Source organism: Micropterus dolomieu, linkage group LG18 (genome assembly GCF_021292245.1).
Source record: "Micropterus dolomieu isolate WLL.071019.BEF.003 ecotype Adirondacks linkage group LG18, ASM2129224v1, whole genome shotgun sequence".
NCBI classification, from domain to species: Eukaryota; Metazoa; Chordata; class Actinopteri; order Centrarchiformes; family Centrarchidae; genus Micropterus; species Micropterus dolomieu.
In genome coordinates this window covers 23,179,283-23,206,398 of record NC_060167.1, presented here as the reverse complement: position 1 = coordinate 23,206,398, position 27,116 = coordinate 23,179,283, and the positions used below count along the sequence as shown (strand labels likewise).

The 27,116-nt window shown below is 41.2% G+C and overlaps 1 protein-coding gene and 1 long non-coding RNA gene across 11 annotated transcripts in view; one reads left to right on the top strand and one right to left on the bottom strand.

Moving 5' to 3' along the window:
* The window catches only part of LOC123987258, a 26,716-nt gene extending 4,349 nt beyond the window's left edge, over positions 1-22,367 (top strand). Inside the window, exons 2-5 of one of the 2 annotated variants that reach the window (XR_006829077.1) lie at positions 2,935-3,073; positions 6,335-6,471; positions 11,677-11,780; positions 21,701-22,367. This is a non-coding gene — a long non-coding RNA (uncharacterized LOC123987258). The remainder of the gene's footprint in view (positions 1-2,934; positions 3,074-6,334; positions 6,472-11,676; positions 11,781-21,700) is intronic. The other variant, XR_006829078.1, reaches the window with a different exon arrangement.
* Positions 2,265-27,116, bottom strand: part of scn8ab (sodium channel, voltage gated, type VIII, alpha subunit b) — a 48,705-nt gene continuing 23,853 nt past the window's right edge. For 3 of the 9 annotated variants that reach the window (XM_046075970.1, XM_046075969.1, XM_046075971.1), the window contains exons 12-27: positions 26,110-26,242; positions 25,543-25,781; positions 22,509-22,682; positions 21,695-22,051; positions 21,428-21,601; positions 20,971-21,267; positions 19,274-19,391; positions 18,919-19,073; positions 18,211-18,384; positions 9,020-9,142; positions 6,156-6,440; positions 6,016-6,069; positions 5,797-5,934; positions 5,273-5,377; positions 4,904-5,174; positions 2,265-4,005 (exon numbers count right to left, since the gene is read on the bottom strand). In XM_046075970.1, coding sequence (XP_045931926.1) covers positions 2,840-4,005; positions 4,904-5,174; positions 5,273-5,377; positions 5,797-5,934; positions 6,016-6,069; positions 6,156-6,440; positions 9,020-9,142; positions 18,211-18,384; positions 18,919-19,073; positions 19,274-19,391; positions 20,971-21,267; positions 21,428-21,601; positions 21,695-22,051; positions 22,509-22,682; positions 25,543-25,781; positions 26,110-26,242 — 3,963 coding nt within the window. In that variant the 3' untranslated portion in view covers positions 2,265-2,839. Of the gene's footprint in view, positions 4,006-4,903; positions 5,175-5,272; positions 5,378-5,796; positions 5,935-6,015; positions 6,070-6,155; positions 6,441-9,019; positions 9,143-18,210; positions 18,385-18,918; positions 19,074-19,273; positions 19,392-20,970; positions 21,268-21,427; positions 21,602-21,694; positions 22,052-22,508; positions 22,683-25,542; positions 25,782-26,109; positions 26,248-27,116 lie in introns of all 9 variants that reach the window. The other 6 variants (XM_046075973.1, XM_046075972.1, XM_046075968.1 and 3 more) reach the window with 3 other exon arrangements.

Genomic DNA, 27,116 nt, shown 5'->3' with positions numbered 1-27,116 from the left:
ATGGATGTTTGTGTGTCTATTTTTTTTAGGTTTCTTTCTGTAATACGCATCTGTATATCCATGGTGATCTTGGAGAAAATGGACGGCAGTAGCTTTTATGCTTATCATTCAGAGTTTTATTTGGTTCAAGTTAACACCCACACTGATTTTGGAGATCTCATGCAGCAACTGGACCATAGAACTGAATCAGGGAGTTATTCATAAACAGGAAGTGACATCACTGCACAACAGGAAGTGCAAAAGCTGTGGTGTGGTGCTTAGGCTCACAGTACCATAAGAATGCATCCAGTGCTCTGTTGGTTATTTGGTATTTGTTATGCAGTAGATCAATGTGAAGAAAAATGGCAAAAGAGAGGCTCAGAGCACTTGTTGTTAAATACTGAAATATGGGGCCTATCCACTGAGCATGCCACTTCTGCTTTGGAAAGAATTAGTGTGCTGCTCAGACCAACATATCCCAATTCACTCTCATGACATCTCCTCACAGTGTTTCCTGTATCTGTGATTGCTATCGGGGTGAACATTATAATTTTGTTTATTTAAATTAATTGGGACCAGACTACAGCCCATAATGACTTAACCACAAATGTAATCTGCTATCAATATAAACGCCGCCATTACAAGCGAGCGAAATGTTGCTGTTTCACTGAGATGCTTCTAGCCCTATAATTCTAAGCGTCATAAGCAGGAAGCGCCAAACTGGCCACTAACCGGACGGCTGCCAAAGTAAGTAAGGCAACCAGCCGAGATCATTGTCCATCAACATGGCATAAAACACAAAAGAGTAAAACATGATTTCATAAATACTCCCATCACATTCACTTGCATTTTGTTGCAGAGCTCATAATAGTACATCTATAATATCTCCTGAGAAAAAGGGATGAATTTTTCAAGCATTGCATACATTTCTAGGGTCTCTCTGTCTAATAATGACAGCGAAAAAACTGAATGGGCAGGGCATACTTCACCCAATCCCACTCCCTGGACAAAGGGCAACAAGGGATAACAAGGCAGATCTCTTTGGCTTCTCCACACACAATGTTATCGTCACCCATCCATAGTTTTCTGTTTCTCGTTAAAATAGGATACTGCTAACACCCGACAAATATGTTCCAGCACAACACCATTTCCCTCGACATCATCTTAGATGTGGCTTATAAAAGTGTGTAAAATAAGACTCATTACCCACCGAAACATGAAAATGAAAATTACATCAGGGAATAAAACAACAACAACAACAAAAAAACGTGAATAAGCTACATTACATCAAATGATGGAAACGGAACAATAATCAAACCTCTTCTCAGCCCTTTCAGAAAGGTCTAACCACTCATAGAGAAACATCAGCAATATAAAGGAGTTATAGCCATACCTGTGAAATCCCCACAAACCACTTATAACCTTAAATCTGACTCCCCAAAATGCCCGCTCACATAAAACTATAGGCAGATGGTAACATTACATAGGTGCATACAAATTATAAATATAAGCTTTTTAGTTTCAAAGTGTTGCGCCCTTGAAAACATTACAGTCCAAATTAACAAATATTTCAGTCCCATGGTAGACAGCCATCCGTTACCACATCTTACACACTCAAAATCTCCAGAGCAGCAATTAATTGTTTGGATTTCACCCACTGATCCACCATGGTGGTATTATTTACCAGCATACTCCATTCTTCTGTCTATAGAGGCAACCATTTAAGTGCATCGTCATTTGAAATGTTTCGAGTAATGAGATAAAAATTCTGATCCATTTTAGATATCAACCCCCATATCACTTATCTTTGTTAAACAAATTACTCTGAACTCTGAGCTTTCAAATTTTGACAATGTCTCGATCGTACAGTCGAGCCACTGTTGTGGTCTGAGTATTAGTGTCTTGTGGACTATGATAATTCATGCAAGATTTCTGATCAAAACATGCCATCATGCAAGTCATTTCTATGCATTGAACAAGCACAATTATTTATGTATTTGTTTGGAAATCTTTCTGAGTAAATGTAAGCCCTTGGCCCGAGTTGACCCCATAATAAACAGACCCTTAACCAATTGGTGTGAAAGCCCATGTAAAAAAAGCGTTTTGATGTGGGTATAACAAAGATAAAATGAGTAGAAGAGTTAAGTGACATGGGCAAAATGTTGAATATTGTTTTTTTTTGTCTGTTTGCATTTTTGCTGCTCAAATGAACAATTTCTAGCTTTAATAAAACAGAAAAGTATTTCCAACGCTCTCTGTCATTTGTCTTTCACTCACCAGTCATCCTTCTGTTTGCCCTTACAGAGTGAGTGTGTCATTTTGCTCCTCTATACAATTCAGTACTAAATGACACAGGACCACTCATTGGCTGCTTTAAAAGGACAGTTCTTCAGAATCAAGCAGCATCCTTGCTTTTCCTTCACAACACTGTCTTCCATAGGAATCCATTACCTGCATCCAGGCGATGTTTTTTCATTCTACCTCTTGGCGTAGAGTTACTTGTCTTATCTGTAGACCAGTGCTAAGTGAGCAATCTGCCTTGCAGCAGACACAGACATTTCCTTGTCTGTGTTTGATTTCCTTTTGTTAAGATCAGTAGTCTAGATACAACAATGTCACACAGTATGCTGAGTATGTTTGGTTTGACTGAAGTTCAAGAGTCTTCAAGCTGTAACAGACCAAGCTGCTTCCCTCTGCGTCAATAAGAATGAAGTCTGTAAACAAAATTATTGAATATTATTTTTTCTGACTTGCAAATGAAATAATCTGTACATCTGTGTGGGTGAGTTTCCTCTCGCTTTGCTTGAAGTTACATTATTATATTTTTTATTGTTATTACTGTGATTATTATTCCAGCGCTCTAACATTTAGATTCCCTGATGTCTTTTTGGTTTCTCCCTTTCTCTTTCCTCCCTTCCTTGCCCTCATTGTTGTCATCCTGTTTCTCCTTGTCAGGTTTGGTTACACTGTCATAAGAGGGCAGGGAGGCAGTTGAGGGAGTGCCCTCCTTCTTGTCTTGTTCCTGATTGTCCCCGCCATTCTCCACTTTGTTATTGGCTGGTCTGCGCTTACAGACAAAACCCCGCCTAGCCAGGTAGGAACGGTAGGCCCTTTGAACGATTCTGACCGACACATCCTCCTGCTTACGCCTCAGGGTGGTGGTGATTGGCTCGTAAGAGACCTTGGAGGGATTGGCTGCCACAAAACGCTCCTCCATTTGTTGCCTCAACATGTCCAACTCGCCACTGTCACCCAGCACACGCTTGGTGAAGGCAAACAGGATGTCCAGGCAGTGGATGCGGTCACCACTCACCATAGGCATGTCCATGGCGATCAGTTCAATGGTGTTGGGCTTGGGGACTCGGAGTGGGTGTTCAAGTGCATCAGCAAAGTCAGAAAGCTTGGAATAGGTGATGAACTGGGAGGCATCAGGGTCAAACTTCTCCCAAATCTCATAAAATGTCTCAAAGTCGTCCTCACTGAGTGGGTCTGCACTCTCCTCTGTGGCCACACTGAAGTTCTCCAGGATGATGGCGATGTACATGTTGACCACAATAAGGAAAGAAATGATGATGTACATGACAAAGAAGAAGATGCCCACCGAAGGGTTGCCACAGTCTCCCGTAGCGGGGGTGCCAGAATTCTCCAGTAAAGGGTCACAGTCTGGAGGGTAGTTAAGAATGGGGAGCAGCAGGCCGTCCCAGCCAGCTGACGTGGTGATCATAAACAGGATGATCATGCTGTTGCCGAAGGTCTCAAAGTTGTACATGTCATCGATTCCAGCCCCGTGTTTCACATAGCCAAAGTTGGACATGCCAAAGATGGAGAAAATGAACATAACCAGGAAAAGTAGTAGGCCAATGTTGAACAAGGCAGGAAGTGACATCATTAGGGCAAACAGCAGAGTTCTGATTCCTTTGGCCCCCTTGATGAGACGCAGGATTCTGCCGATACGAGCCAGGCGAATCACCCTGAAGAGTGTCGGTGACACAAAGTACTTCTCGATCAGGTCAGCCAGGAACATTCCTGAAGTTCAAAGGGAGCAAAAACGTGTGGTTAAAATATATTGGACTGTTTTACTTGATACACATTACAGAACAGCACATTCATTGTTTTGTGCAAATTGAGGAAGAAATCAGGAAGAACACGCTATCAACTGTGTTTTAAAGGGAATTTATTGTCTATAGAAATTAGTTGTAAATATTATATAGTCAGTTGATTATCCAGAATAATCATGGACATTGTTTCTGGAGACACACACTGCTGTTCATGGAGCCCCAAAACTGTCAAAAAGAAGCAAAATGTTTTTAGTCAAATAAAACAAAACTACAAATAATAATGTTAAATAATTATAATGGAGTTTAACATATACAAAGCTTTATACTTTTCCCTTAAACTCCTCTCCACTAAATGTATGTGAAACGCTTTTTAATTTCTTTAATTATTAAACAACATTATTACAGAATTATCTGACAAACATCGTTTCTTTATATTTCACTAGTTCATGTTCTTTCTTGGCTTTTTAGATTTTTGGTCTTAGTACATGGTTAATGATTTATCTTTTTATTTACTGATATATTCAGTTAAGACATTTTGACTCATCTGATCCTCATCTCATCCTTTTACTGCCTTGTGTCGGTTTTGGAGCTCCATAGATTTTTCAAATTGAATTGCTCAAGGCTGTGAGCATCACAGTTAAAACTCCAATGACATATATTGTATGGAGGCAGCAGCAGAAACTACGAGAAACTAAATAAATTGCATGTTCATATCACTCGGGTTAAAATGACAAATTATTTTTGGGGAAGGGACCCTTAAAACATAAATCTGTGAATGCTTAGCAGATAAAGCCCATTTAGCTATTTCCAGTTATGCTGCGTCACACTTCTTTTCTCATGCATAAATAACCCTTTTGAATACTTGCCCACAATTGAAAGGATGACCACAACCACATCGAAGATGTTCCAGCCGTTGGTGAAGTAGTAGTGACGCAGCGCAAAGAGCTTCAATACAAACTCGCCAGTGAAGACCACAATGAAGAAGAAGTTGACCCAGTAAAGCACATTCTCTGTCTCCTGCGACTGATCATCCGTCTCCACCATCATGGTGACCATGTTGAGGCAGATGAGGATCATGATGGAGATGTCGAACACCTGCTGCGTCACAAAGTCAAACACCATGCCCTGGATGTTGTTCTGAGGAGAAAGGGAAGGAATGGAAGGAGGGATTCATTTTCTTAATCTTTAGAAACCTGCTTGGTGGTGAAGATGAAGAGTAAAAAAACAGTATTTACCTGAGGCCTGGGTATTGGTTTTTGTGGCTTCTTCGACCCTAGTTTCTTCATGGCATTGTAGTATTTCTTCTGCTCTTCCGTCATGAAGATATCCTGACCTCCAAAGTGAAGGGACAAAAACATTTTGGTTACAATCTGCAAAGATTTCGAACTCTCATTCCAGTACTAATCTAAATATAGTTTAGATGTTGTGACTAGTGCAATGCAAAATATGCTCCTTATATATGATTACAATGTTCAGATTCTAAGCTTAAAGCTTTTGGGAAATATGCTTAACAGTAGTTCGTCACTCGCCACAAAATGTCAAGCTACCGCCAGCAGCCAGGTAGGTTAGCTTAGCATAAAGACTACAAACAAGGGAGACAGCGAGCCTGGCTCTATCTAAAAGTTACATAAATCCTTTTTGAGGAAATGAGAGAGTATCGATCTTCTCATCTAAGAAAGTGAATAAGCGTATTTCCAAAAATGTTGAACTAAAGCAGTTTGTTTTCAGAGGGTGAGAAAGTAAAGACAATAAATCTTATCTTTTTCTTTTGTTGGTTGAAGTTATCAATGATGACACCAATGAAGAGGTTTAAGGTGAAGAACGAGCCGAAGATGATAAAGATGACGAAGTAGATGTACATGTATAAGTTGTCCTCGTAGATAGGCTGGTCCTCCACCTGTAAAGGGGCATGTGAAAATGTGCAATAAAACTGCATGTTGAACTGGAAGCTCAGACTTTAAAACTGCAAAAAGCTTACCTTTCTAGAATCTATTGCTGCGTACATAATGTCCATCCAGCCTTTGAATGTTGCCTGTTTGGTGGAAAGACACGTTGTATGAGAAAACACCTGATATCAGAGGAGGAAATAAATGACAAGTGACAGTAAATTTTTCTCACCACTTGCAGGAGGGCCAGGTAGCCCGCACCCACATTGTCAAAATTGATCTTGACGTTTTTCCATCTGACTTCGCTGTAGTTTGCATTAATGAGAGCAAAACACTCTGTTTTGTTGTTGACGTCTTCAGGCAGGAAGTTCTCCTCGGCTGTTTCATTGTAACAGTAGTAATACTTTCCAGCAAACAGGTTGACACCCATGATGCTGAAGATGAGCCAGAAGATGAGACACACCAGCAGCACATTCATGATGGAGGGAATTGCACCCACCAAGGCGTTCACCACAACCTGTAGAGAACAGCGAGGACACAGAGCCACTGTAAGTTCACAATCACACGCCAGCTGTATGAAGATGTTCACACGAAAGAAAATCAAGACACACATACATAGAAATGCACATTCTTTCCCTCCATTAGAGGCTCTGGGTGTGTTATCTGATTTCTTGGCACAAAATGAATCATTATATCATCATTATAAAATACTAGGGCGTGTGACAATAATGGCAGCTCATGGTTTGGCACAACTTGAATTTCATGATTTGAATCTAAATTTAAAAACAAAAGGTTGCTTTAAGGACAAGGACGTTTTTTTTTACCCATTAATCATTAAAGAAAGTCAAGGAGAGACAGGAAATTTGGGGGAGAGAGGGGGTGACATGCAGCAAAGGGCTGCGGGTCAGATTCAAACTTGCGACTGCACAAGGACTTTGCATTTATACATAGGGCGCACACACTACCAACTGAGCTCTCCGGCGCCCCAAGGACATTTGTTAAGGCTATACGCTTGTCAACATTTTTATGCATCAGTTCAGTGTTAATTAAATGACACTTTTTTGAGCTTTCTGGCAATCAGTTACAACTGATTACATTGAAATCCATTTCAGCTGCATATCAACATTATCCCATTTTTGTATCGCAGTATATTGTGCAACGACATATTGTTACACCCCTATAAAATGCAATTGTTCCTTACCTAGATAACCAAATATTGCACTTAGGATTGTATGTATGTGTGAATCGTAGGGCTGGGCAATAAAACAATAATGATAATTATCGCAATATAATTTTCCTCAATAACAAAATAACAAATTCAATATATCGTCAATAATTATTTGATTTAATTCATTAGAATCACAAACAAATTAGAACTTAATTTTTCTATTATGTTTATTTTGTTTTGATTAAAAGGGACTGAAAAAAGAGTTACTAATAATATTTTTTGAAAAAATATTTTATCACAATTGTTTTGAATGTTCTACCTCAGATTTGTGAAGTCAGCCACTATTTGGCATCAAGTGTTTGTCACGTTCTGACCATAAAGTATAGTTTAACCACATAATTAACCATCTGGTCCTTCAATTTTCACTCAGGGGCAAAAATGAGCCTTTAAACTTGAAAGAAATAATGATTTGACATTTATCGTGATAATTATCAATATCGAAGGATATGAAATGTTTTTATTGTGATAAAATTTTTGTTGCCCAGCCCTAGTGAATCGTACACAATCATACGTATGTTCCACCGTGTCAACAACTGTAGCAGACAATGACTCTTTGTGTATGTATGGTGAGTTCAGTCTGCAAAGCTAATGTGACTAATAATAAACTTGATGACAGGTGAATTTTCATTTAATGTAAAGACAACACATATTGTTGAGTATCCCCAAACAGTGTATTACTGCTACAGGGTTACCAATATTGCCAAATGAGTCTATGAGTGTGACTTATGTAATCTATTCTGCACTGAACCAGAGATAAAGCTATCAGGAGGACACCATATGAATGTGCATTTCCAAACACAGAGGTGTCATGGTAACAGAAAGCCAAATAAACCAAAACTATATAGGCAAACATCAAATGCAAAATTCGCATCCATATGATCAGTTAATATAACTACTACAAAATGGTGATCATATAAATCATGGTGATGACATTCATTGAGGAGTGGTGAGCGAGGATGGCGAGGGGGAGGGGGGGTATGCAACCAGAAGTTTGTTGATCTTCCAGTGTGACAATGCCAAAGCCAAACTGTGATAAGATCAAATAACAGGACACTTGAGGCAGAGCGACAGTCAGAGGATGCTGAGCTTAGACACTGGCAAGATTTATTTTTCTGCCCAGCAACAACCAGAGGCTGATTCAACCCATCACACATTACAATAATGATCAGAAGAAGAAAGAAAATGCGTCTTTCTCAGCCAAAGCTTGGTACAGAGCCCTCCGGGGGTCACATGGTATCCTATTTATTGATGTGGAAACTGTACACACAGTTATTGACCATGTGCACACATTTCTATATAAGTGCATTTGTCTATCATATGACAACTGGGGGGCTTTGTAGATCAGAAAAATCTAAACAGGTAACGGTTTACTTACCCAGATTGCATAATTTGTGTACATTAACTCTGTCCAGTGATTCACTTTAATAGGTTTTGTGTGATGGTTCATACCAACCTCTAGTTGTTCTCTCAGTTGATACTGAATACTTCAGAGCTCAGTAATTATTATAACGTGTTGCATCATTCAGGTCAAAATCCCTGTTACGGTCTAGTGTTTCATAAGGTATAGGACAGGTATTTTTTAGGTTTAAATATTTTTAATGGATCCATCACTGCAAATTGCCTTAACATAGCACTAAATTTCTAATATATGAAATGAAATATGATAAATCAAATCAGATGTATTATGACCATCTGAGATGATCTGCATCCATGCAAAAAAGCCTCTCATTGATAAAAGCGTTTTCCTAAAAGAAATTCCCCTAAGAGACATTTTTTAAAATTTCTATATTGCCATCTCTAGCATGCGTTGATGCTTTTCTTTAAATCGGCATGCAGAAGGACCAGCAGCCTGGTATCTTAGGTCTTACCCTCATCCCTTCAAAACGTGACAGGGCCCTGAGGGGTCTCAAGGCCCTCAGTGTCCTGAGTGATTTAATCGGGCCTAGATCGGAGAAGCCCAACGCATTAGCTATAAGGCTGACTATAGACACCTACACAGATAGGGACAGAAGGAGAGGGAAAGACAGAGGCAAAGGGAGAGAGGACCCACATAGTTAGAGGGGATATAGATAGAAAGTGGGCCCTATATATACTGTTAGGATGGCTGAATGGTTATATACAGATATATATAAGTACATATATAGTTTATATATGTGTAAGTATATGTATCTATATAACATAAGGTTAAACAGGGGTTAATACAATAGACAAAGGTCAATAAAGTGTACATGACCCAAGTTTTCTTTTTTATGTGTTTGTTTGCTTATGTTTGGTTTAGTTTGGCAAGCCAGTCTAGCGTGATAACCAGCTTAACAGCACAGTGAGCACACCTGGAAAGAAACTTGTGGTTGACACAGTGAGAGGGAGAGAAGATAAAGAGTCAAACAAAGGGAAAAAATTAGAGGAGAGATGTATTCACAGACACTAAATCAATGTGACACAATAATATACACACAGTACACAGTACAAAACAGTACAGTTTCCACACCAGAGAGCATCTCACTTAACGAGGGGAGAGAAAACGCAGAAGGTTGAGGACAACTTTCAGGGTTAGAAGAGAGAGGATAACCTGTGAAAGTAGGAGTCCCAACACAGCACACAAGCCTTACCCTGGACCCTCAAACACCGACCCCTCAGTCCCTCTCGACAGCTGCACAATGTCTCTCTTAACTTAAAGAGAGACACAGTTATAGGCACCTGCTGTGAGAGAGAGGACAGGTCAATATTAGGGTAGAGATTTGCATGAAAAGTCAGGATACGTTATCTGCATAACACATAGGCCAATTGAGAATACGTTGAGACTTCTGCATATTTGAGGTTTTCTATTGAAGAATGAGTAAGGGTTTGACACGCACTGGATCCCACCACATAACCTGGAGAACTTGACTCTTATGTCCCCTGTCACAAAGTATATGCATGAATTGGCCTTCTATTCAGTCTCAACAACTACACATTATAAGATTCACAAAGGCAGTATGTATTAGAGGGCTATTGCATTGAATTGCATTATATTTGACATCCTATGTTCTGTCCAAGCCTTGAATATTCATATATGCATTGACATGCATATTCTAGCAAGCTAATAACAGTAACTTTCAGCTTCTATCAGACGTGGTATGGATCAGAAGTGGTAATGATCAGGCTCATTTTGCGAAGACAGGCTAATCTTCTGAATAAACTACAACTGATGAAACAGTGACAAACGCACACACCTGCACGTATATTTTCTCCATGCTAGTGGGTCTGAGGATGGCATTGTCATTTGGTTCGGTCCCTCTGTCTGTCTAACACCTTGATCTAGGAACAGGATATCTTGAGACCGTCTACTGGCCAGGCTGCCCTGAGATTTTGTATCCATTGATATCTGCAGTCCCAAGACGATAAATCCTAATGATTTTTGCTGACCAACTGACCTTTTGTGTAGCACCCCCATTTCGGTAATGGCCACATGTCCATGAAAGTTTCCCCTGGATATTCATGGTCCCCTGAGGATGTATCCAAATGTTTTTTGAGACCACCTGACCATTCCTTAAGTGCTCCTGGCAAGACAAACTTGTTCTCAAAAAATACAAAACTCTATTGGGCAGTTGTGGTCAAATTTTCTGAGCACATTCACACTACTGAAACGATGCATGTGCTGAAGGGGATAAACCCATTTTCATTTGAGTGGTTTCATGTCTTTTCTACAATGCCCCCTCAGAACAAGCATTATCTGCCCTACTACTAGTGAGGCCCTTAAAAGTGCAAAATCGTGTAAGAGGTTTGTCACTGATTATCACTAAGAATGAACAATCTATTTTTTATAATGAGACTGATAAAATGATATAGCATGACTGACATTGTAAAAATCATATCATCTCAAAAATTATTTTGAGAAATGTAAAACCAGAAAAATCATTCAAAATCTGTTATGTCTCTTTATTGACCTACTTGCTAATTGTAATGCTGTATGGCTGATCCTCTATATTTGTTCATAAAGTGGAAATTACATGAAATCAACAAAACATCTGAGCCTGATTGAGCCATGTCTTTGTGCAAGCCACAGGATGTCTTCATCCCAGTGAGGTCAGATAAACTCCCACAGGCAATGTGGCATTCGCTGGAAACACAAATAGGCACTTTACTACCTTCAAATACTGCAAATGTGGGTATTGGGACAGACCCACAGACAAATTCAGAAAACCAACATACATTAGTATGTATCCTTATTGTGTGCCATCATGGGACATTTTCACATGATAAGGATGTTATCATTGAATCATGGACAGATTGACACATAACAGTCAATGCCAGTGGAGAATTGGTGATCAAGGGATAGGTGATTACCAACCAAGACATGACTTAGCATAAACATAACATAAAACACATCATCAAATACATGTAAGAGGATTAGGACAACAAGAAAAACATTTCTGAGAAAAGAAACAATAACAAAAAGGTCAAAGGCTGTATTTGAAATTGTTCCTTATAGTTTAAACTGTAATTCGTTATTATTAACCATTACTTATTCACTACTTTTTACTAGGTTGGTGGTTCAATCCCTGGCTCCTCCAGTCTGCATGGTCCAATCCCAATCATCACCCAAAAGCCTAAACCCTGAACCCTCACAGAGTTAGTAGATGTCACTTGGTAAGTACTTAAGTGCGAGAGGCTGAAATGGTATAATCAGACAGCACTGCACATTGCAACATATTACATTACGTTACCTTGACTACACCAAAACAATTGTGGGTTGGTGACTTTTTATTTTACATTTTTTACTTTTGACCGAGGTACTGAAAGGACCCACTGTCTGATTGGAACATATACCAGGCTCTTGCTAAGTAAATTGATTTGAAAATTACCTGTGGACAAGAATTAATTTTCAAATAATCAACTTACTAATTTTTATCAAAACAGCGTCAAGCACTTACATGTAAACTTATTTTTTCCTACAGTCGCTCCATATTTGTTTTACTTTATTTAACACAGTGTTCCCCTGGTATCCCCATGTTTAACGTCACAACGCCACGAACTGTGGGTAATTCCCTCAGGTAAAGTCTGCAGAGATGCAGACTTATGGAACGTGTGCATAACGGGCTCAAAAAGTCTGTGAGAGAGCCCTGATGCACTTGGCGATTCACAGACTTACTGGGAACACGCCTCAGTCCATGAGTCAGTGAGTGTGGAGATTGGGGTTCAGCCCAAGTCGAAGTGTCCTTGGGCAAGATACTGAACCCCAAATTGCTCCTGTATCATCAGTGTATGAATGTGTGTAAATGATTAGTTCCTTTCTGAAGTGCAGTTGGCACCTTGCATGGCAGCCACTGCCATCAGTGAAATGTTTTGTGAATGGGGTGAATGTGACATGTATTGTAAAGCGCTTTGAGTGGTCAGAAGACTAGAAAGGTGTTGTACAAGCACAGTCCATATGCCTTATGCCTCTTCAGTGTATGACAATAGCCTAACATTTAAAGACACCATAAAATTATGCCTTTAAGTTCCTGGAAATGTTCACAGTGACCTCATCGAGCACTGGTAAGTATGAAGATAAAAACAATTCGCCTGATTATCAAATAGAACTGCCTTTCTCTTTTTCACCGATATCCCCTTGGATTCCAGTGACATTAATCTTATGCCATTTTATGTCCCACCTCAACTTCCTGTTTTAATAGGAAACACATCATATAGAGAGCCTAAGTCCGTCCCCTTCCAGTGGACCACCATGGGACCTTATTTCGGAAAAATAATGTACGGTAGTCAATGGCAGGAGACAACAAATATTTTGATCCCGTTTGAATTGTGCCCTGAATTACACATATGATCTTTGTCGATTTAAAAGATACATTTTATTTTATTTATTTTTTATTTATTTATTTATTTTTAAACCTGTCCTGCCCAGCAGCCTGGTATAGAGTATGATGACCTGGATACCATATTGTGCCAGACAGATTTTACTTTAACAAGAGAGTATTAATATACTCCTTTGTCTGTTTTATTATTTATTTAATTATGTATTGATTTGTCACCGGGCCGGACAGGGGGGCAGACACGGGGATAGGGGGGCACAAACAGGCAGCACAGAGAAAGAACAAGACCTGCAAGAGAAGGGGGATGGAAGGTGGGGACAACAGGGAATAGCAGAGGGAAACATCAATTGCAGAAAGCAACGAAACCTGCAATAGAGCAGAGAGGGGGGCTTGGGGAGGAGAAAAACAACAACAAACAAACACAAACAAAAACAAACAATAAAAATAATAATAATAGTAAAAGACAACCAGCCGAACAGCAGCAATGAACAGCTGAAATAGTATGACAACTAAGAGAAAAATGAAAACAAGAAACAGTCCAGCACACTAAATAAGCAATACAGCACAGCCACGAGAGCTGGAATAATAACAATTAATTTAAATAAGTAACTGAAAGAAAAGCATCAGGAATAATTCTACCAGGGACAACCTAAGTTTGTTTGTGTCTGTGTGTGTCTGTGTGCGTGTGGGTGAATGTGTCTGTATGTGTGTGTGTGTACATGTGTGTGCGCATAAGCCTGTTAAAGAATGTAGTTGTTAGTGAGAGTGGGATGCCACGACTGTGCCACACCTACCCCAGCAACAGGCAGGCAAGAACCCCAGTAGCCAATAGGGGTGGGAGAAAGAAAAAAAATAAATCAATCAAAAAAACAAAGACTCCCAGATGCACCACGATGCAAACGCGGAAGACCCCGACCCAAATGCAAGTTGACAACGTAATGCCGAAGGAACCCAAGAAGCGTAACCCGTGGAACAGCAGCGCGCACACAACATAGACCAGTGCCCCCCAGCACCCCACCGCCGCGCAGCAAATAACCAAAACGCCCAAATGCCACGCAATCATCAACACCAATGCACGAGTGACGAGCCCAATGCGCACACTGCGCGAGCACGGTGACACCCAATGCCCATCAGCCCCCTGCGAATCCCGAGTGCGAGGTCGGGCAAATGAGAGAGAGCAAGCGGAATAACACGACAGCGAAAGCCGGCGGAGAGAAACACCAGCAGCAAGTCCCAGCCCGGCAGTAAACGCGCCCTGCAGGTCACCGTGCACCCGCCAATAAAAGTCCGCCGTCCCCCCAACCGCCGGAAAAAACAAAGGCCGCCAGCGCCAGCCGACATCCCCCATGCCCAGCACGCCCCCCGGCCGCAGTGCAACACCAGCCAAACCAGCAACAAGGCAAAATCAACCAGCTCGGCTGCATGCCACCACAAACCCACCCACCGGTCAAGGGCCGAGAACTCCAGGCACAAGCCCAGAACAAAACGGAGCACAGCCCTGCACCCACACTGCACATCCCGAAAACTAACTATATACCTCAGTATCCAGAGGGGCCCAACAACTGGCCGACAGAGAAATGGGGAAGCATGGATCCGAGGCCAACGAAGCAAAACAGGGACGCAAACTGGTCCCTCCAAGCCAACGAGGAAATGCCTCCCATGGACTCCAATGCACAAACTAAACGCCCAGCAGCCATTCAGAGACCCCACAGCACCCCCGACGCCCGGGGCTCCAGGGGCAGGACACGAGGCCAATGAGAATCTCCCCCACTCCTTCAACCCCTCTGCATGCCTCTGTAAATGTATTGTTTTGTGTTGGATGCATGTCATGGATTGTGAAGTGTTGTCTGGTGGAGTAAAGATAAGGTGTGTGGTAACTAAGGTGCAGTTAAAGTTGGAGGGTAGTTGTGACACAGGCACCCCACAACTGTCAGGTAGTGGAGCCTCCCATCGTGCCCCTCCCACCCCCCAAGCCCTCTGTGTCTAATGTGTAATTAAAATTGAGGGGCAGCCAGTGGGGGAGGAAGAAGGGCGAGGCCGCAATAAAGCAGCCCCACCCACCAAACGCCCTGCAGCCTGCCCGCCCCCCAGAGTTCTAAGGGTGTATGTTGTGAGACATGACTAAAGGGGGAAAGGTGAAGGAGGTCATAGGGAGGCTAGAATGGTCCTCTTCACTGGGACCAGATTCCTGACTGGCCCCATCATTCATTCAGTCCCGTCCCCCACCCCCCTAAGCAGGAGGACGCCAGGTCCCTCCAGCCCAGGGCTTATAGCAAGAGCCCCTCTAGCACTGGCAGCACCCCAGAGTCAGCGACAACCCCGCCCAGCCCCAGGACGGGTCCAGGGGGGTCCAGCCCCCTCAGCGCCCCACACACCCCCGAGGTAGGTCAGTGCAGCCCCAACCCAAAGTCCAACAATCCCCCACCTCACCGTTCCCACACAATCAGGACCTCCGGACCTGCTCCCACTATGTCCGGAGCAGCAAGGACCCTGCCCAAGGACAGAACGGCCCAGACCCGAAGGTCCGCCCACACCCAGGAGGCAATGTCACTCAGGCCAGGTCAGGCCAGAAGACCCCCACCCCCGCGCCCTTCCCTCCCTAGCAGCGAAGCATCCCACACACACGACAGCAACAGACAGCAATCACCCCGCAACAGCAGCAACAGCCCCTCAGCCCTGGGGAGTCAGCAGATGCACCCAGCCCATAGGACTCAATACGACCACAATCCAGAGGGCCGCGACACGACCGCAAAACAACCGTCAACACCATAAAAGATACATTTTAAATTAAAGAAGGTCGTAGCTTGATGTAAAACTGTTGAGATATAAGACTGTGAAAATACGTACTTACAAAGACCACAAACCCAAAAGTAGCGTATGTGACGTCGTAACTTTCTGTCAATGACTGAAGCTAACGTTACTGAAGCTAACATCAAAACACTTACATGAGAGGATGATGTGATAAAAGAGCCAGGAGTCGTTGGATTAAACACATCAGGTGAGATATATTTCTGCGTGGAACATAGCTACATTATCTAGCTAGTAGCAAGAAAGCAATGAACATTAGCTAGCTTTACCGCGTTAACATGTTGATGACGTATATTGTGCGAGACGAGAGATGTAGTTCATTGAGTGGTTTCACACAAAACGACATGTAACTACTGTTTTACAACAAAATTCGACTTTCTTGACTTGCAAAATTCTATTTTAAATTGACCAACATCATATGTGTAATTTAGGGTTCAATTCTAATGGAACAAAAACATAAGTTGTCTCTCGCCATTGACTACCGTACATAATTTTTCCAAAATAAGGTCCCATGAGCCAGAAGCGGAAGTGGGTGACTTAGGCTCTCAATAAAAGGAGACCTATTATGCTTTTCCACATTTTATGACTTATCTACAATGTTAAAATGTTGGATGTTCATGTTAAACATGGCCAAAGAATGAGGTTAAAGTATTTTAAAGAAATCCCTGTGAGCAAAAACCTCAGATTTCCTCCTGTTCTGAACGCTCTGTTTTGAACTGCTTTTTCTACCAACGGCTCCGTTCTACGTATTACGGAGCCAGACGGAGCTGGTGTTCTATATATGGGCATAGCAACGGCCCAGCAAGGGCTCAGTCTGCCCGTTCTGCCCAGCAACAACAACAACCTGGTAACATGCTACAGGTCAATCAGAAGACAGTGGGCTGTGAGAGGGGGGGCCTTAAAGAGACAGGAGCATTTGCAGCTTGTTTCACACAGAGGCTGAAATGAAGCCCTACATGAAGAGTCAGTATAGGAAAATAAAATCTCTTTTTGAACTTTGAATCATGCAAAGCTGCCATACAGGAGTCACAGAACTACAATATAGGTATGGAAAAGCAGTTTAATAGGTCTCCTTTAAGGGTACAGTGAGACAGGACAAGGCAAAGCTGCCACTGACACCTCCCACAATCAGCTGCTTGTGGAAAGATCAATCATTCTGTCAATCCAAAGGCAGTTCAGTGCTTGCTACTGTTGTTACAGTTTAGTTTCACAAATGACACTAATCAGTACAGAAGCTACGTCTGAGGTGAGTTTGATGTCAGCAGCAAAATAACAAGCTGTATTTAATGACACTATTTAATGACATTTATTAGAACTTAGTCAGCCATGTTGCCTGTTATCCCATTGTGCTTCACACATGCAATTACAAAAACAAATGTGAGGCAGCAGCTGTGCTTTGTTCGGTCTGGCTGTATTTTAAGGAAATAAGGACCCTTTAAGCATACCATGTAATGTATAGTTTTCTTTTTTCAAATACAGACAGGAAGAAATTCAAGTGAGAAACTCATCACGCACAAACAACAGAAAAGTACAAACCATATGTGGGATTGTCAGGTGGGAAAACACTGAATGACTCAGCAGTCCAGAGATAGACACATAGCAGGGTTTATAGATATTTACTGTGTCAGGGCTGTTGCTATGCTGCTGTCATGAGGCCCAGAATTTCAAGTGGCACCCTGGTAATGGGAGGCTATGACACTGACATGGAGCACAGTGAGCCCTCTTATCAATTTTAAAGTAATATCACATTATATGTCCACTTTTACTGTCTAAATGTATGATGAGGACTGGTGTTTCTGCTCCATACCAATGTCCCAGTAACATTTAAAGTTGCAGCATTTTGCAAAATTTGTCTCTCAAGCTGTGACCCATTTATACTTTGCTATGCAAGGTGCATTAACATTATAGCCTAATACTGACCCAAAAGGTACAGTACACACTAGGTTATCAGAACTGCTTAGATCTCTAAAATGTACTTCAAAGAACAGACTGTGTTTTTGAGATTCTGGGCCATTTGTATCTGCACTTCTGCAGTACAAAAAAATGTATCCATCTTTCCCCAATAGACCATTTGCTCTGGAGAGTAATACAATAGGCATTATCCAAAATGTAGAGACCATTTTTGTGATAAAAGGTTCAAGTCAAAGTTTTATTATCCAGATTTACATATAATTCTATATATAATACTGTCATCCCTCGGAGAAAGTTCAGTGTGACAAGCTGATAACTTAGTGACAAATGGCTATCCGTTGGTGTGAGTGCATGACTTCTTCTAAGAGATTTAGCGGGCTAAACTTTATAGAGTGGCAAGGAGAAATTTTTTTGATCATCTCTGACATAGAAAAAATCTAGTACTGAGCAATATTTGTTTTTTTCTGTCAACTTTCAAGTGGATATGTATTGACAAAATGCTCTGAAAACTCTTCTGCTGTATTTTTGAAATAGTATGCAATTGTACTTACATCCACAATGAAGAAGTCTAACCAACACCAGGCATTGGTGAAGTACTTGACAAAGCCGTAGGCCACCCATTTCAGCAACATCTCCAGGATGAAGATGTAGGTAAAAACCCGGTCAGCGTACTCCAGAATGATTTTTACTGTCTTCCTCTGCTCAATGTACACATCCTCAAAGGCCTAAAGAGCAGCAGAGAATTATCACATAGATAATGACTTCACTGATGAAACAGCATTTACCATTGATATATTACACATGTTGATGTTGCAAATTAGTAAACTGTAAGGTGAGCCACACCTCGCAACTTAAATGTTTGATTTCTACAAAACTGAAAAAACTTTCAATTCCATTCCATTCTTCAGCACGTAAGTGGTTTGATTTGGCCAAAGGCCTTCCCACTCCAGAAAGCTGCAAACCTAAGCTGGATTCTGCCTGTTGAAATGCTGGTGCATTACAGCCCTTTGCTGTCTATTAGCAACAATCATATCAAGAGCAGTTGCAGAGGAAAAGAAGGAGATGATCTTGCTTGTGCACATCCTTATGAGGTTCACGTTCTCTAAATGAATGCCACATCCTTGCTTTATTCTTAGTTCACATGACATCTCCTGCATTTATCATAATGTCGTAATAATAATAATAATTAGAAGCACGGGTATGATTAGTATGATGTGTATACAAGAGAGGGAACACCCATACTTTGTGTGTGCTCTTACCAGGGCTCCACTGCTGAGCAGGATCATGAAAATGATGAGGGTTTCAAACCAGTTGTGTTCTACAATCAGGTAGCAGGTCTTCCTCAGGAACCACCAGTGTTTCCCCCAGCCGTGAGTGATGGGAACATCACAGCACTTGTATTTGGCCACACATTCTGTATGACAAATAAAAACACAACTGCTGATATAGATAGAAGAGAAATAGAAGAGAGAGAGAGAGTGATGCATAATACTACAAAGGACACAATGTAAAATGTATCACAGTGCCATTAATATAGTATGTACAATGATAATAATAATTCCTGTCTGTTCATTGTTATCATTTTCCACAAAGTAGATAATAAACACCACCTACCATCTGTCCAGCAAGCGTCTGGGTCAAGGTATTCCTCGACTACCTCCACCACTGCCACCTCCTCCACATCAGGCTTGATGTCTATTGTGCTGCCCTCAGACGAACTGGTGTCATCCAGCTAGGACAAAGAGAGGGCCAAAGAGATCAGTAAAACCTCTGACTTCACTTTACAGGCTCAGCAGTTAGATGCTGAAAGCATATGGATATGGCACAGTGCCAGGACAGCCATTACATTAATGCCCCTTTGGGTTTATATGCATGACATGATTTATTGCTAGATGTACACGTTGTAGCCATGTAGTTTAGCTGAGTCTCCCTCTGCCACCCCTTATTCTGCAGAGTTATTAACAGAATCACAAGGAAGTAATTAAAAGATCGTTGTTATACATGCAAAAATATAGATTCTTCAGTGATGAAGGATTCATATATTTGTGATGAACGAATTAAACATGCTTGTACAAGCACAGTCAAACAAAAGTCAGTTCAATACACAAAAAAGTCAGTTCAATACACAAAAAGGATATCTGTTCTGATGAAAAACACAATTAGTATATAAAAATTATACTAAGTTCATTTAGATGCCTATTATTATTTTATTAATGTGTTGGAATAAAAACTGCTCTGAATATAAATTGAGTAGTAAGGTTTGGTAAAGAGGAATGGCTGAAAGTTCACCTGTACCAATAAATCATTTCATATCTTAACAATAATTCAAGGCTTAGGCTGGGCAAACTAGTGAAACACAAGCATAACAGCAGGCTCATTGCAATAAAGTATATATCCACTTGTGCACATGCAGACACAGACACTCAGCCGATTCACTTCACTAGAGAATGATACTGCACTCTATAATCTTAAGCTGTCAGCAAAGGACCGCATTCACACTCTCTTCCACTCCCTCTCTTTTCTCTTTCTCTTTAACAAAAACCAGATGGATCTCTGCTTTTCTGATTGGCTGTTAGCAGCTTTGTCTGTGTCTACTCCCTGCAGTGTAACCCCGTGGCTGGCTGTGGTGCAGGGACGTTTTTTTGTGTGGTTGGTTGAGGGAGCCCAGTGGAATATGAACCTGGTGCAGGTACAGTAGTGACGCTGCTGCATCATCTCCTTCCTTCCTACTACAAACCAGGTGAAGGTGACCCATGCATCTGACTTCGCAACAGGCTTTAGGTCTGGCTTCCCCTTCTCCCACATTGGTACTATGCAGTATGTTTCTCTGTCTGCCGTCTCGTCAGGACTGCCTTTGTCTTTGTCTGTCTGCAGGGTCAGCACTCAGTGTTGCAGCTCTCATGTCTAAATGGATGTTCTGAAATGTCAGATAAACTAAATGTCTTTAGTGTGGCAGCTCAGACCAATTCTACTTAATGGATCAAAAGAGGCTCTCACGGTCACACACAAACACACACACACTTGTGCTGTGACTTATCACCTTATATAACATAACTAAGTCATCATTTTGGTCAACACAACTGAATTGTGGCATTTGTTTGACCATGTTAAAATCGGACTTTAGAGGATCAATGTCTTAAATTGTAAATAATTGTATAATATAATAAGTAAAACCACCACATAATCTCCACCCATCAAGCAATTATTTCTCCAAACTATCATCAGACTCTTAAGCAAAGACATCGCCGATGCCATCTCTCTGCTATCATCTCTCCTCCATTCTCACACTCTTACCCGTCCTTCCTACTCACATCTTTACTGTTCTCCACATCCGATTCACTGCTGAAGTCTTCCGTGTTGAGGTTTTCAAAGTCCGACTCACCAACAGCGATAGGAACACAGACGGTGAGGTTGGGGTTGTGGATGAAAGACATGTAGTCCTCATCAATCATATACTTTCCCACACTGCTCCCAATTCCACTGGTGGTGCCATTGCCATTTTTAGCATAGTCCAGGTCACGGTTGATGTCCACTGTGTGGTTTGCAATGCAGTTGAGCTTCTTCTCGTACATGTCATCCAATGGCTTCTGTTCATCCTCTATAGGCTGCTTGTCAGAATGACAAAATACAACAAACAAAAAAAGCTACTAGGCAACAAGAATGCCATCATTGAGCTCTTTGACTAAAACACACATTCATATAACAATTGTTGTAGTTCAAGTTCAGCAAGAAGAATTGCAAATAGATATAAAAAAAAGTATGTATTACCTTCTTGAGCACTGTGGCTACGAAGACCCGCATGTGAATCTTGAACCAGGCAATCCCTTTCTTAATGCGGGCAACCGCAAGCTGGAGGTTGTTGGGCTCACCATCGTCATCTGTGGCAGCAAGGTTGTCTGCACTGAATGAGCTCAGCAACAAGGCCAGGAACAGGTTCAGTACCTCAGAAAAAATACACAACAAAAGCTGGAACCCCATGCACTCAAAGTCATCATTCAGTAGCATCTATGCTATGTTATCTTTGTCTTGTCTTACCACCAGGTTTCCGATGACCATGACCATCATGAAGACGGTGAGGCACATGGTCTGTCCTGCCACCTCCATACAGTCCCACATGGTCTCAATCCACTCCCCACACAACACTCTGAACACAATCAGGAAGGAGTGGAAGAAGTCATTCATGTGCCAGCGAGGCAGTTCACAGTCCAGGGCGATTTTACACACGCAGTCCTTGTAGCTTTTGCCAAACAGCTGCATGCCCACCACGGCAAAGATGAAGACGATGATGGCCAACACCAGGGTCAGATTACCCAGAGCTCCCACTGAGTTACCAATGATCTTGATCAGCATGTTGAGGGTGGGCCACGATTTGGCTAGTTTGAACACTCTCAACTACAAGAGACACAGGATTATTCCAAAGTTAGTTTTATTTTAGGACATTGATTTAAAAGTGGTTGGACATAAAATTACTCATGTTTTTATTTCATTTTGAAGGTCAAGTGAAGCAAATGTACTGGCTGCCAACATGTGTATGCCATGTGGTGGGCACAGGCACAAGATATAAATATTAGGAGGTTTTACAGTTTAAAGATAAGATAAGTCTTGATCCCCAGAGAGGGAATTCTGCATCAAATACGTTTAGCAAATAAACAACACATTAGTAGTATACACAATCTAATTTTCATATTTTTCAAGCCTTAAACTCAGCCTTGATTTGGAGCTTTACAGTGAGAAATGTGATGATAGTATAGAGAAATCAGCATTATGTGTGGCAGTTGACAGCCAGTACGTGAGGGCCAGAAGAGGTAAACAAAAGTGTGACATCCCGTCTCTACTCTCATTCACTTACCAATCGGAATGACCTGAGCACTGACAGACCTTCCACATCAGCCAGTCCCAGCTCAACTAAACTCAAGGTCACAATGAAACCATCAAAGCAGTTCCAGCCTTCCTGGAAGTAGTAGTAGGGATCCATGGCAATCAGCTTGGCAAACATCTCCCCAGCAAAAATACCTGTGAATACCTGTAGACCAGAATATCATATATAGTTCATGAGTTTTTTAGATGATAATAAATTGAAAAGTTGCTCCAGAGGCGTGCAACCTCTGATATATATAGCAATTGTAAGTCGCTTTGGATAAAAGCGTCAGCTAAATGAATAAATGTAAATAATACTAGTTGTATGGCTTTCCACATTACTTAACCAGATAATGCAACCTGTATTACGATCCTGTATACCACTGGTATTGTGTCACAGTGCAGTGCCTGCACAAAAATTATGTAACGGAACACAACAAATGTGGAGCAATTTTTTTATACTAGCCTATAGTGATGCAGGGCAGCCAGCTATGTTAGCAGGGATCCGCAGCTGTTTGCTTCGTAACGTTTAATTTACATTTATTGTTGTTTTACTAATACACAGCTTCTTATTTGGTCTCAGTCTCTGTAAATTACATGACCCACATAATATACAATAATGCAACATAACGGCACAGGACAACAGCACAGTGGAAGATCCCTTAACTGAACAAATGTTACTGCGATCTAATTGTTATAAAGGGTGCTAACAGTCTCATTTATAATATTCAGTCCAGCTCACTGTTTTCGTTATCCTCCAATGCCTTGCTGTGCTCACATTGCTGAGCATCTCTTGTGAATGATACACATATAGTTACTGAAAAGTGGCAGGCGAGCTAAAGCTGATGTATCACATCAGCTAAATGCAGTCAGTGTAACATTGGATGGATTGGTTCAAGCTGATAAAAATATTACTGTAACGCAGCAGTTTGAGTTTACAGCATATTGTGTGAAGCTGTCTCCTGGTGTGTAGAATTTTGCTCATTCATGGATTTGAGCCGGTTTGAGCATGCGTGCAAGCACACACCTGGTTGCAATTTAAAAACCGCATCACTAGTGGCTACTGAAAACTATATTTTGCCCCTTTAATTGGATGCATATCACAACCACTCTATAAATTACATTTATTTTTTTCACAAAATCAAATGTAGTTTCAATGGTTTCAATTGTGTAAATTACTGTAAAAAATAAAATAAAATAAAAAATCCAGTAATAATGGCATTTTGCCAATGATGGCAAAGGAAACTGGCAAAATCAAAAACAGGAAAATTTCAAATTCAAACTCTTTCTAGCAGTTTTAAGGGAAAATTGAGTGCAGAACGATAAAACTGGCTTGCTTACACTGCATTTCATTTGATGTAGTGCTGATTAAAAATGGATTTGCTTAGAGTGAAGACTCTTCTGACAGGGCAAGATCATAGAGCAGTGGCACCGTGTTCCAGCAGAACTTGTATTCTGAGCCTTTCCCATATCGTCCACCCAACAGTTAATCATGTGCCTATTCAGTGCTGCAGAGAACACCCAATGATTCATACTGCACCATCCATCAAGTTGATTCCTCTGACTTCATTTCCTGTTTCACTCCTGACAACATGCCAATTCCTATGACCTCATTTCCTGTCTTACTTCAGCCATTGTGCCAATACCGCTGCCTTCAGACAGTTGTGCTACAGTGACATCTGACAAGGGCAGTGTGCTGTATATTTGGTTAATATGTACTCTGACAAACCAGTCCTGAAAAGATCAGTGCCTTATTATTATGACTCGTGTGTGTGTGTGTGTGTGTGTGTGTGTAAGAAAAAAAAAGAGAGAGAGAGAGAGTTAAACAGAGTACAGTAGAGTTGAGGTAAGCAGGATGCAATGGAAGCAGGAGAGTGAGAGTTTGGGGAGCAGGCTGGCTAGCTACATTAAAATGGAACTAAATCATTAATGAGACCCCATCAGAGTCCTATATATGCTATGTATGTGTATATTCTCAAAGGGTACCTTCGGTATATTTCAACCTGGACCATATTTCTCAAGTTTTAGAAATTGTTTTGAAATTGGTCCAGCATTGAGCAAGTGCGCTGCAGTCAGCAGCAGCGGGACTGGTCTGCAACGTAGTCCTTGCAGGCAATTGCGCCCTGTCAAAGTATGTCCATATAGTGCTTGTTTTTGCCACTGACACTGTTTTTGTGTCTGACAACATTGTGGCAATGATCCCTACAGACCCGCCAAAGCCACCAGACTCCACTGATAGAAACAGTAATTTTACCTCAGAGAACACAGGAGTTGTTGATCTACTGCAGCCTTGGTTGGTTGGTTTGTTTGTGTTATTGTGTGGTTTTGTTGTTTTTGTTTATTTGTGTTATTGTGTGGCTTTGGTGTTTTTGTTTGTTTTAGTTACTGTGTGGCTTTGGTGTTTTAAAGGGTTAAAAACACCAAAGTCACACATTAACACAAACTAACGGTTTAACGCAGCAGTAGACCAGAGAGGTTAAATTACTGTTTTTGTCAAGGGGGTCTTGGGGGTTTTAACAAGAGCAATATCGCGACTGTTTCTGGATAAATGAAAAAGGATCTTACTCCTTAAAAAAAGGTCCATCTCTGTAGGGATCATTTCCATAATGTTGCCAGACACTTATAATAACAATCTGATCCTGTTGGTGGTAAAAACAAGCACTTTAGTGGGCGTATTTTGACGGGAAGCAATTGCCCGCAAGGATTACGTTGCAGCCCTGTCTCACTGCTGCCAACTGCAGCACGCCCGCTCAATACTGGACCAATTTTAAAAAATGTTGTCCCAATTAGTCACATACAAGCAAAAACATGGGAAAATAGGGTTGAAAAATACCAAAGTCACTCTTTAAGTGCACATACCAAATGAGGGATTCATGTATTGGTTTGAGGTTATGTAAGTGGGTCAAACTGAACCTGCAATGCTTCTGTAACTCATGAGAGAGACAATGAGGTTTATGCAGGTAAAAAAAGTCACAAAAACAAATAGTGGTATAAGAAAGGACAAAAGAAGAACTGCAGTTTCTCACCAGGTTGCCAACAGACAGGACCCCCTCAAAATGTTCAGTCATCGGGTAGTGCTCCATGGCCATGAAGAGGGTGTTGAGGACAATACAGATAGTGATGGCCAGGTCAACAAAGGGGTCCATGACAATCAAGTAGACTACGTGCTTGATCTTCAGCCAAAAGGGAAAGCACTCCCAGATGAGGAAGATATTGGCAAATTTGTACCAACATGGAGGACATTTCCTCTGAGACTCCTCCAACTCTGCAGGAAGAGGTGAAGGAGAAAGAAAAACAAAAAGGGTAAGAAAAACAAAACAGTTTGAAGTGAGTCACCAAAGTCACACAAGCGAAATATTTTTTTTCCCCAAAATTTTTTGGACCATAAATTTCCTGGTGAGTAACAGACACCATCTCTATCTGGATACCTTGTCTGCCATAAGAAAATGGCAATTTGAGGAGTAATTACTAACAGTATGTAGTGCAACATCTAGCCCACAGCTGGCTTGAACTGATCATATCTCAGTCAGGTTAAAATTTAATGCAACTCTTACAACTTGCTAAGAAAGGAAAGAAACATGCACTGTCTGTACCCTCTAACAGTGTGTTGGTGACTACGCTCATCTGACTGTTGGTGCGGTCCTTTCCTTTGAAGGAGGAGTTGAGCTGATCCACAGACACCATGAGAGAGCCAGAGTGCTTCTTCTTAATCTCCACGTCAGTAGTCTGTACTCAGAGATAGACACAATGTCAGTCAGAGATAGTACTCACATGAACTCAGAAACACCACACATTAAGATTCATGCTGTTAAGCTACTAAACGATAAATGATGCCATAGGTCTGCTCAGAAGACTAACAACCAAATGTGATAAATTTTTTAAATTTTACATCAAATCATGAAACTATGTTTTACAATATATGATTCCCCAAAATGACCTGTACCTTTGTTTAATTTATGCAATTCCTGCAACATATACACACTTCAAATTCATACTGTAAATTCTCAAACAGTTGTCTTAATTCACCACAACTGAGGAGAGAACCAGGTCTTTATTAGAACAAACCATAATTTAAGATTTTATTTCCCCTCTTCTCCATTTATTATATTTTAGTAAGCGGCCGTTATTGAAGTTTTGGCTTTTGTTTGAGAATTTACAGTACACTGTCTAAACCCTTCATCGTGTATTACTGTGTACTGTGCATATCATAACTACAACTCCCAAGTAAATAACATTAAAATGCATGCAATGGCATGCATGTCAAGAACAGAGGGGAATTCAAGACAGCATTTGCTGCTACACCATGCTACATTGTAAGAGAGGTAAGAAGGTAAAAGCAGGTAGATTGATTTGAGAATAAAAGAGGGGTCTACCATGCCAGCTAGAATGAGGAGAAATATTGTTATAGAAAAAAGGTTTGATTTGTTCTTGCACCATCCAGTGGTTCAGGAGCAGAGGATAGATGGAAAGAAAAGAAGAGAAAGAGAGTGAAAGTAAAAGAAAGATACAGAAAGAAATAGAGTAGAAGATAAAAACAGGACAGTATGTGCCTGCATGTGGAAAGCCCCCCAGAATGAAAGGAGTAGAAGTAGGGAGTGAG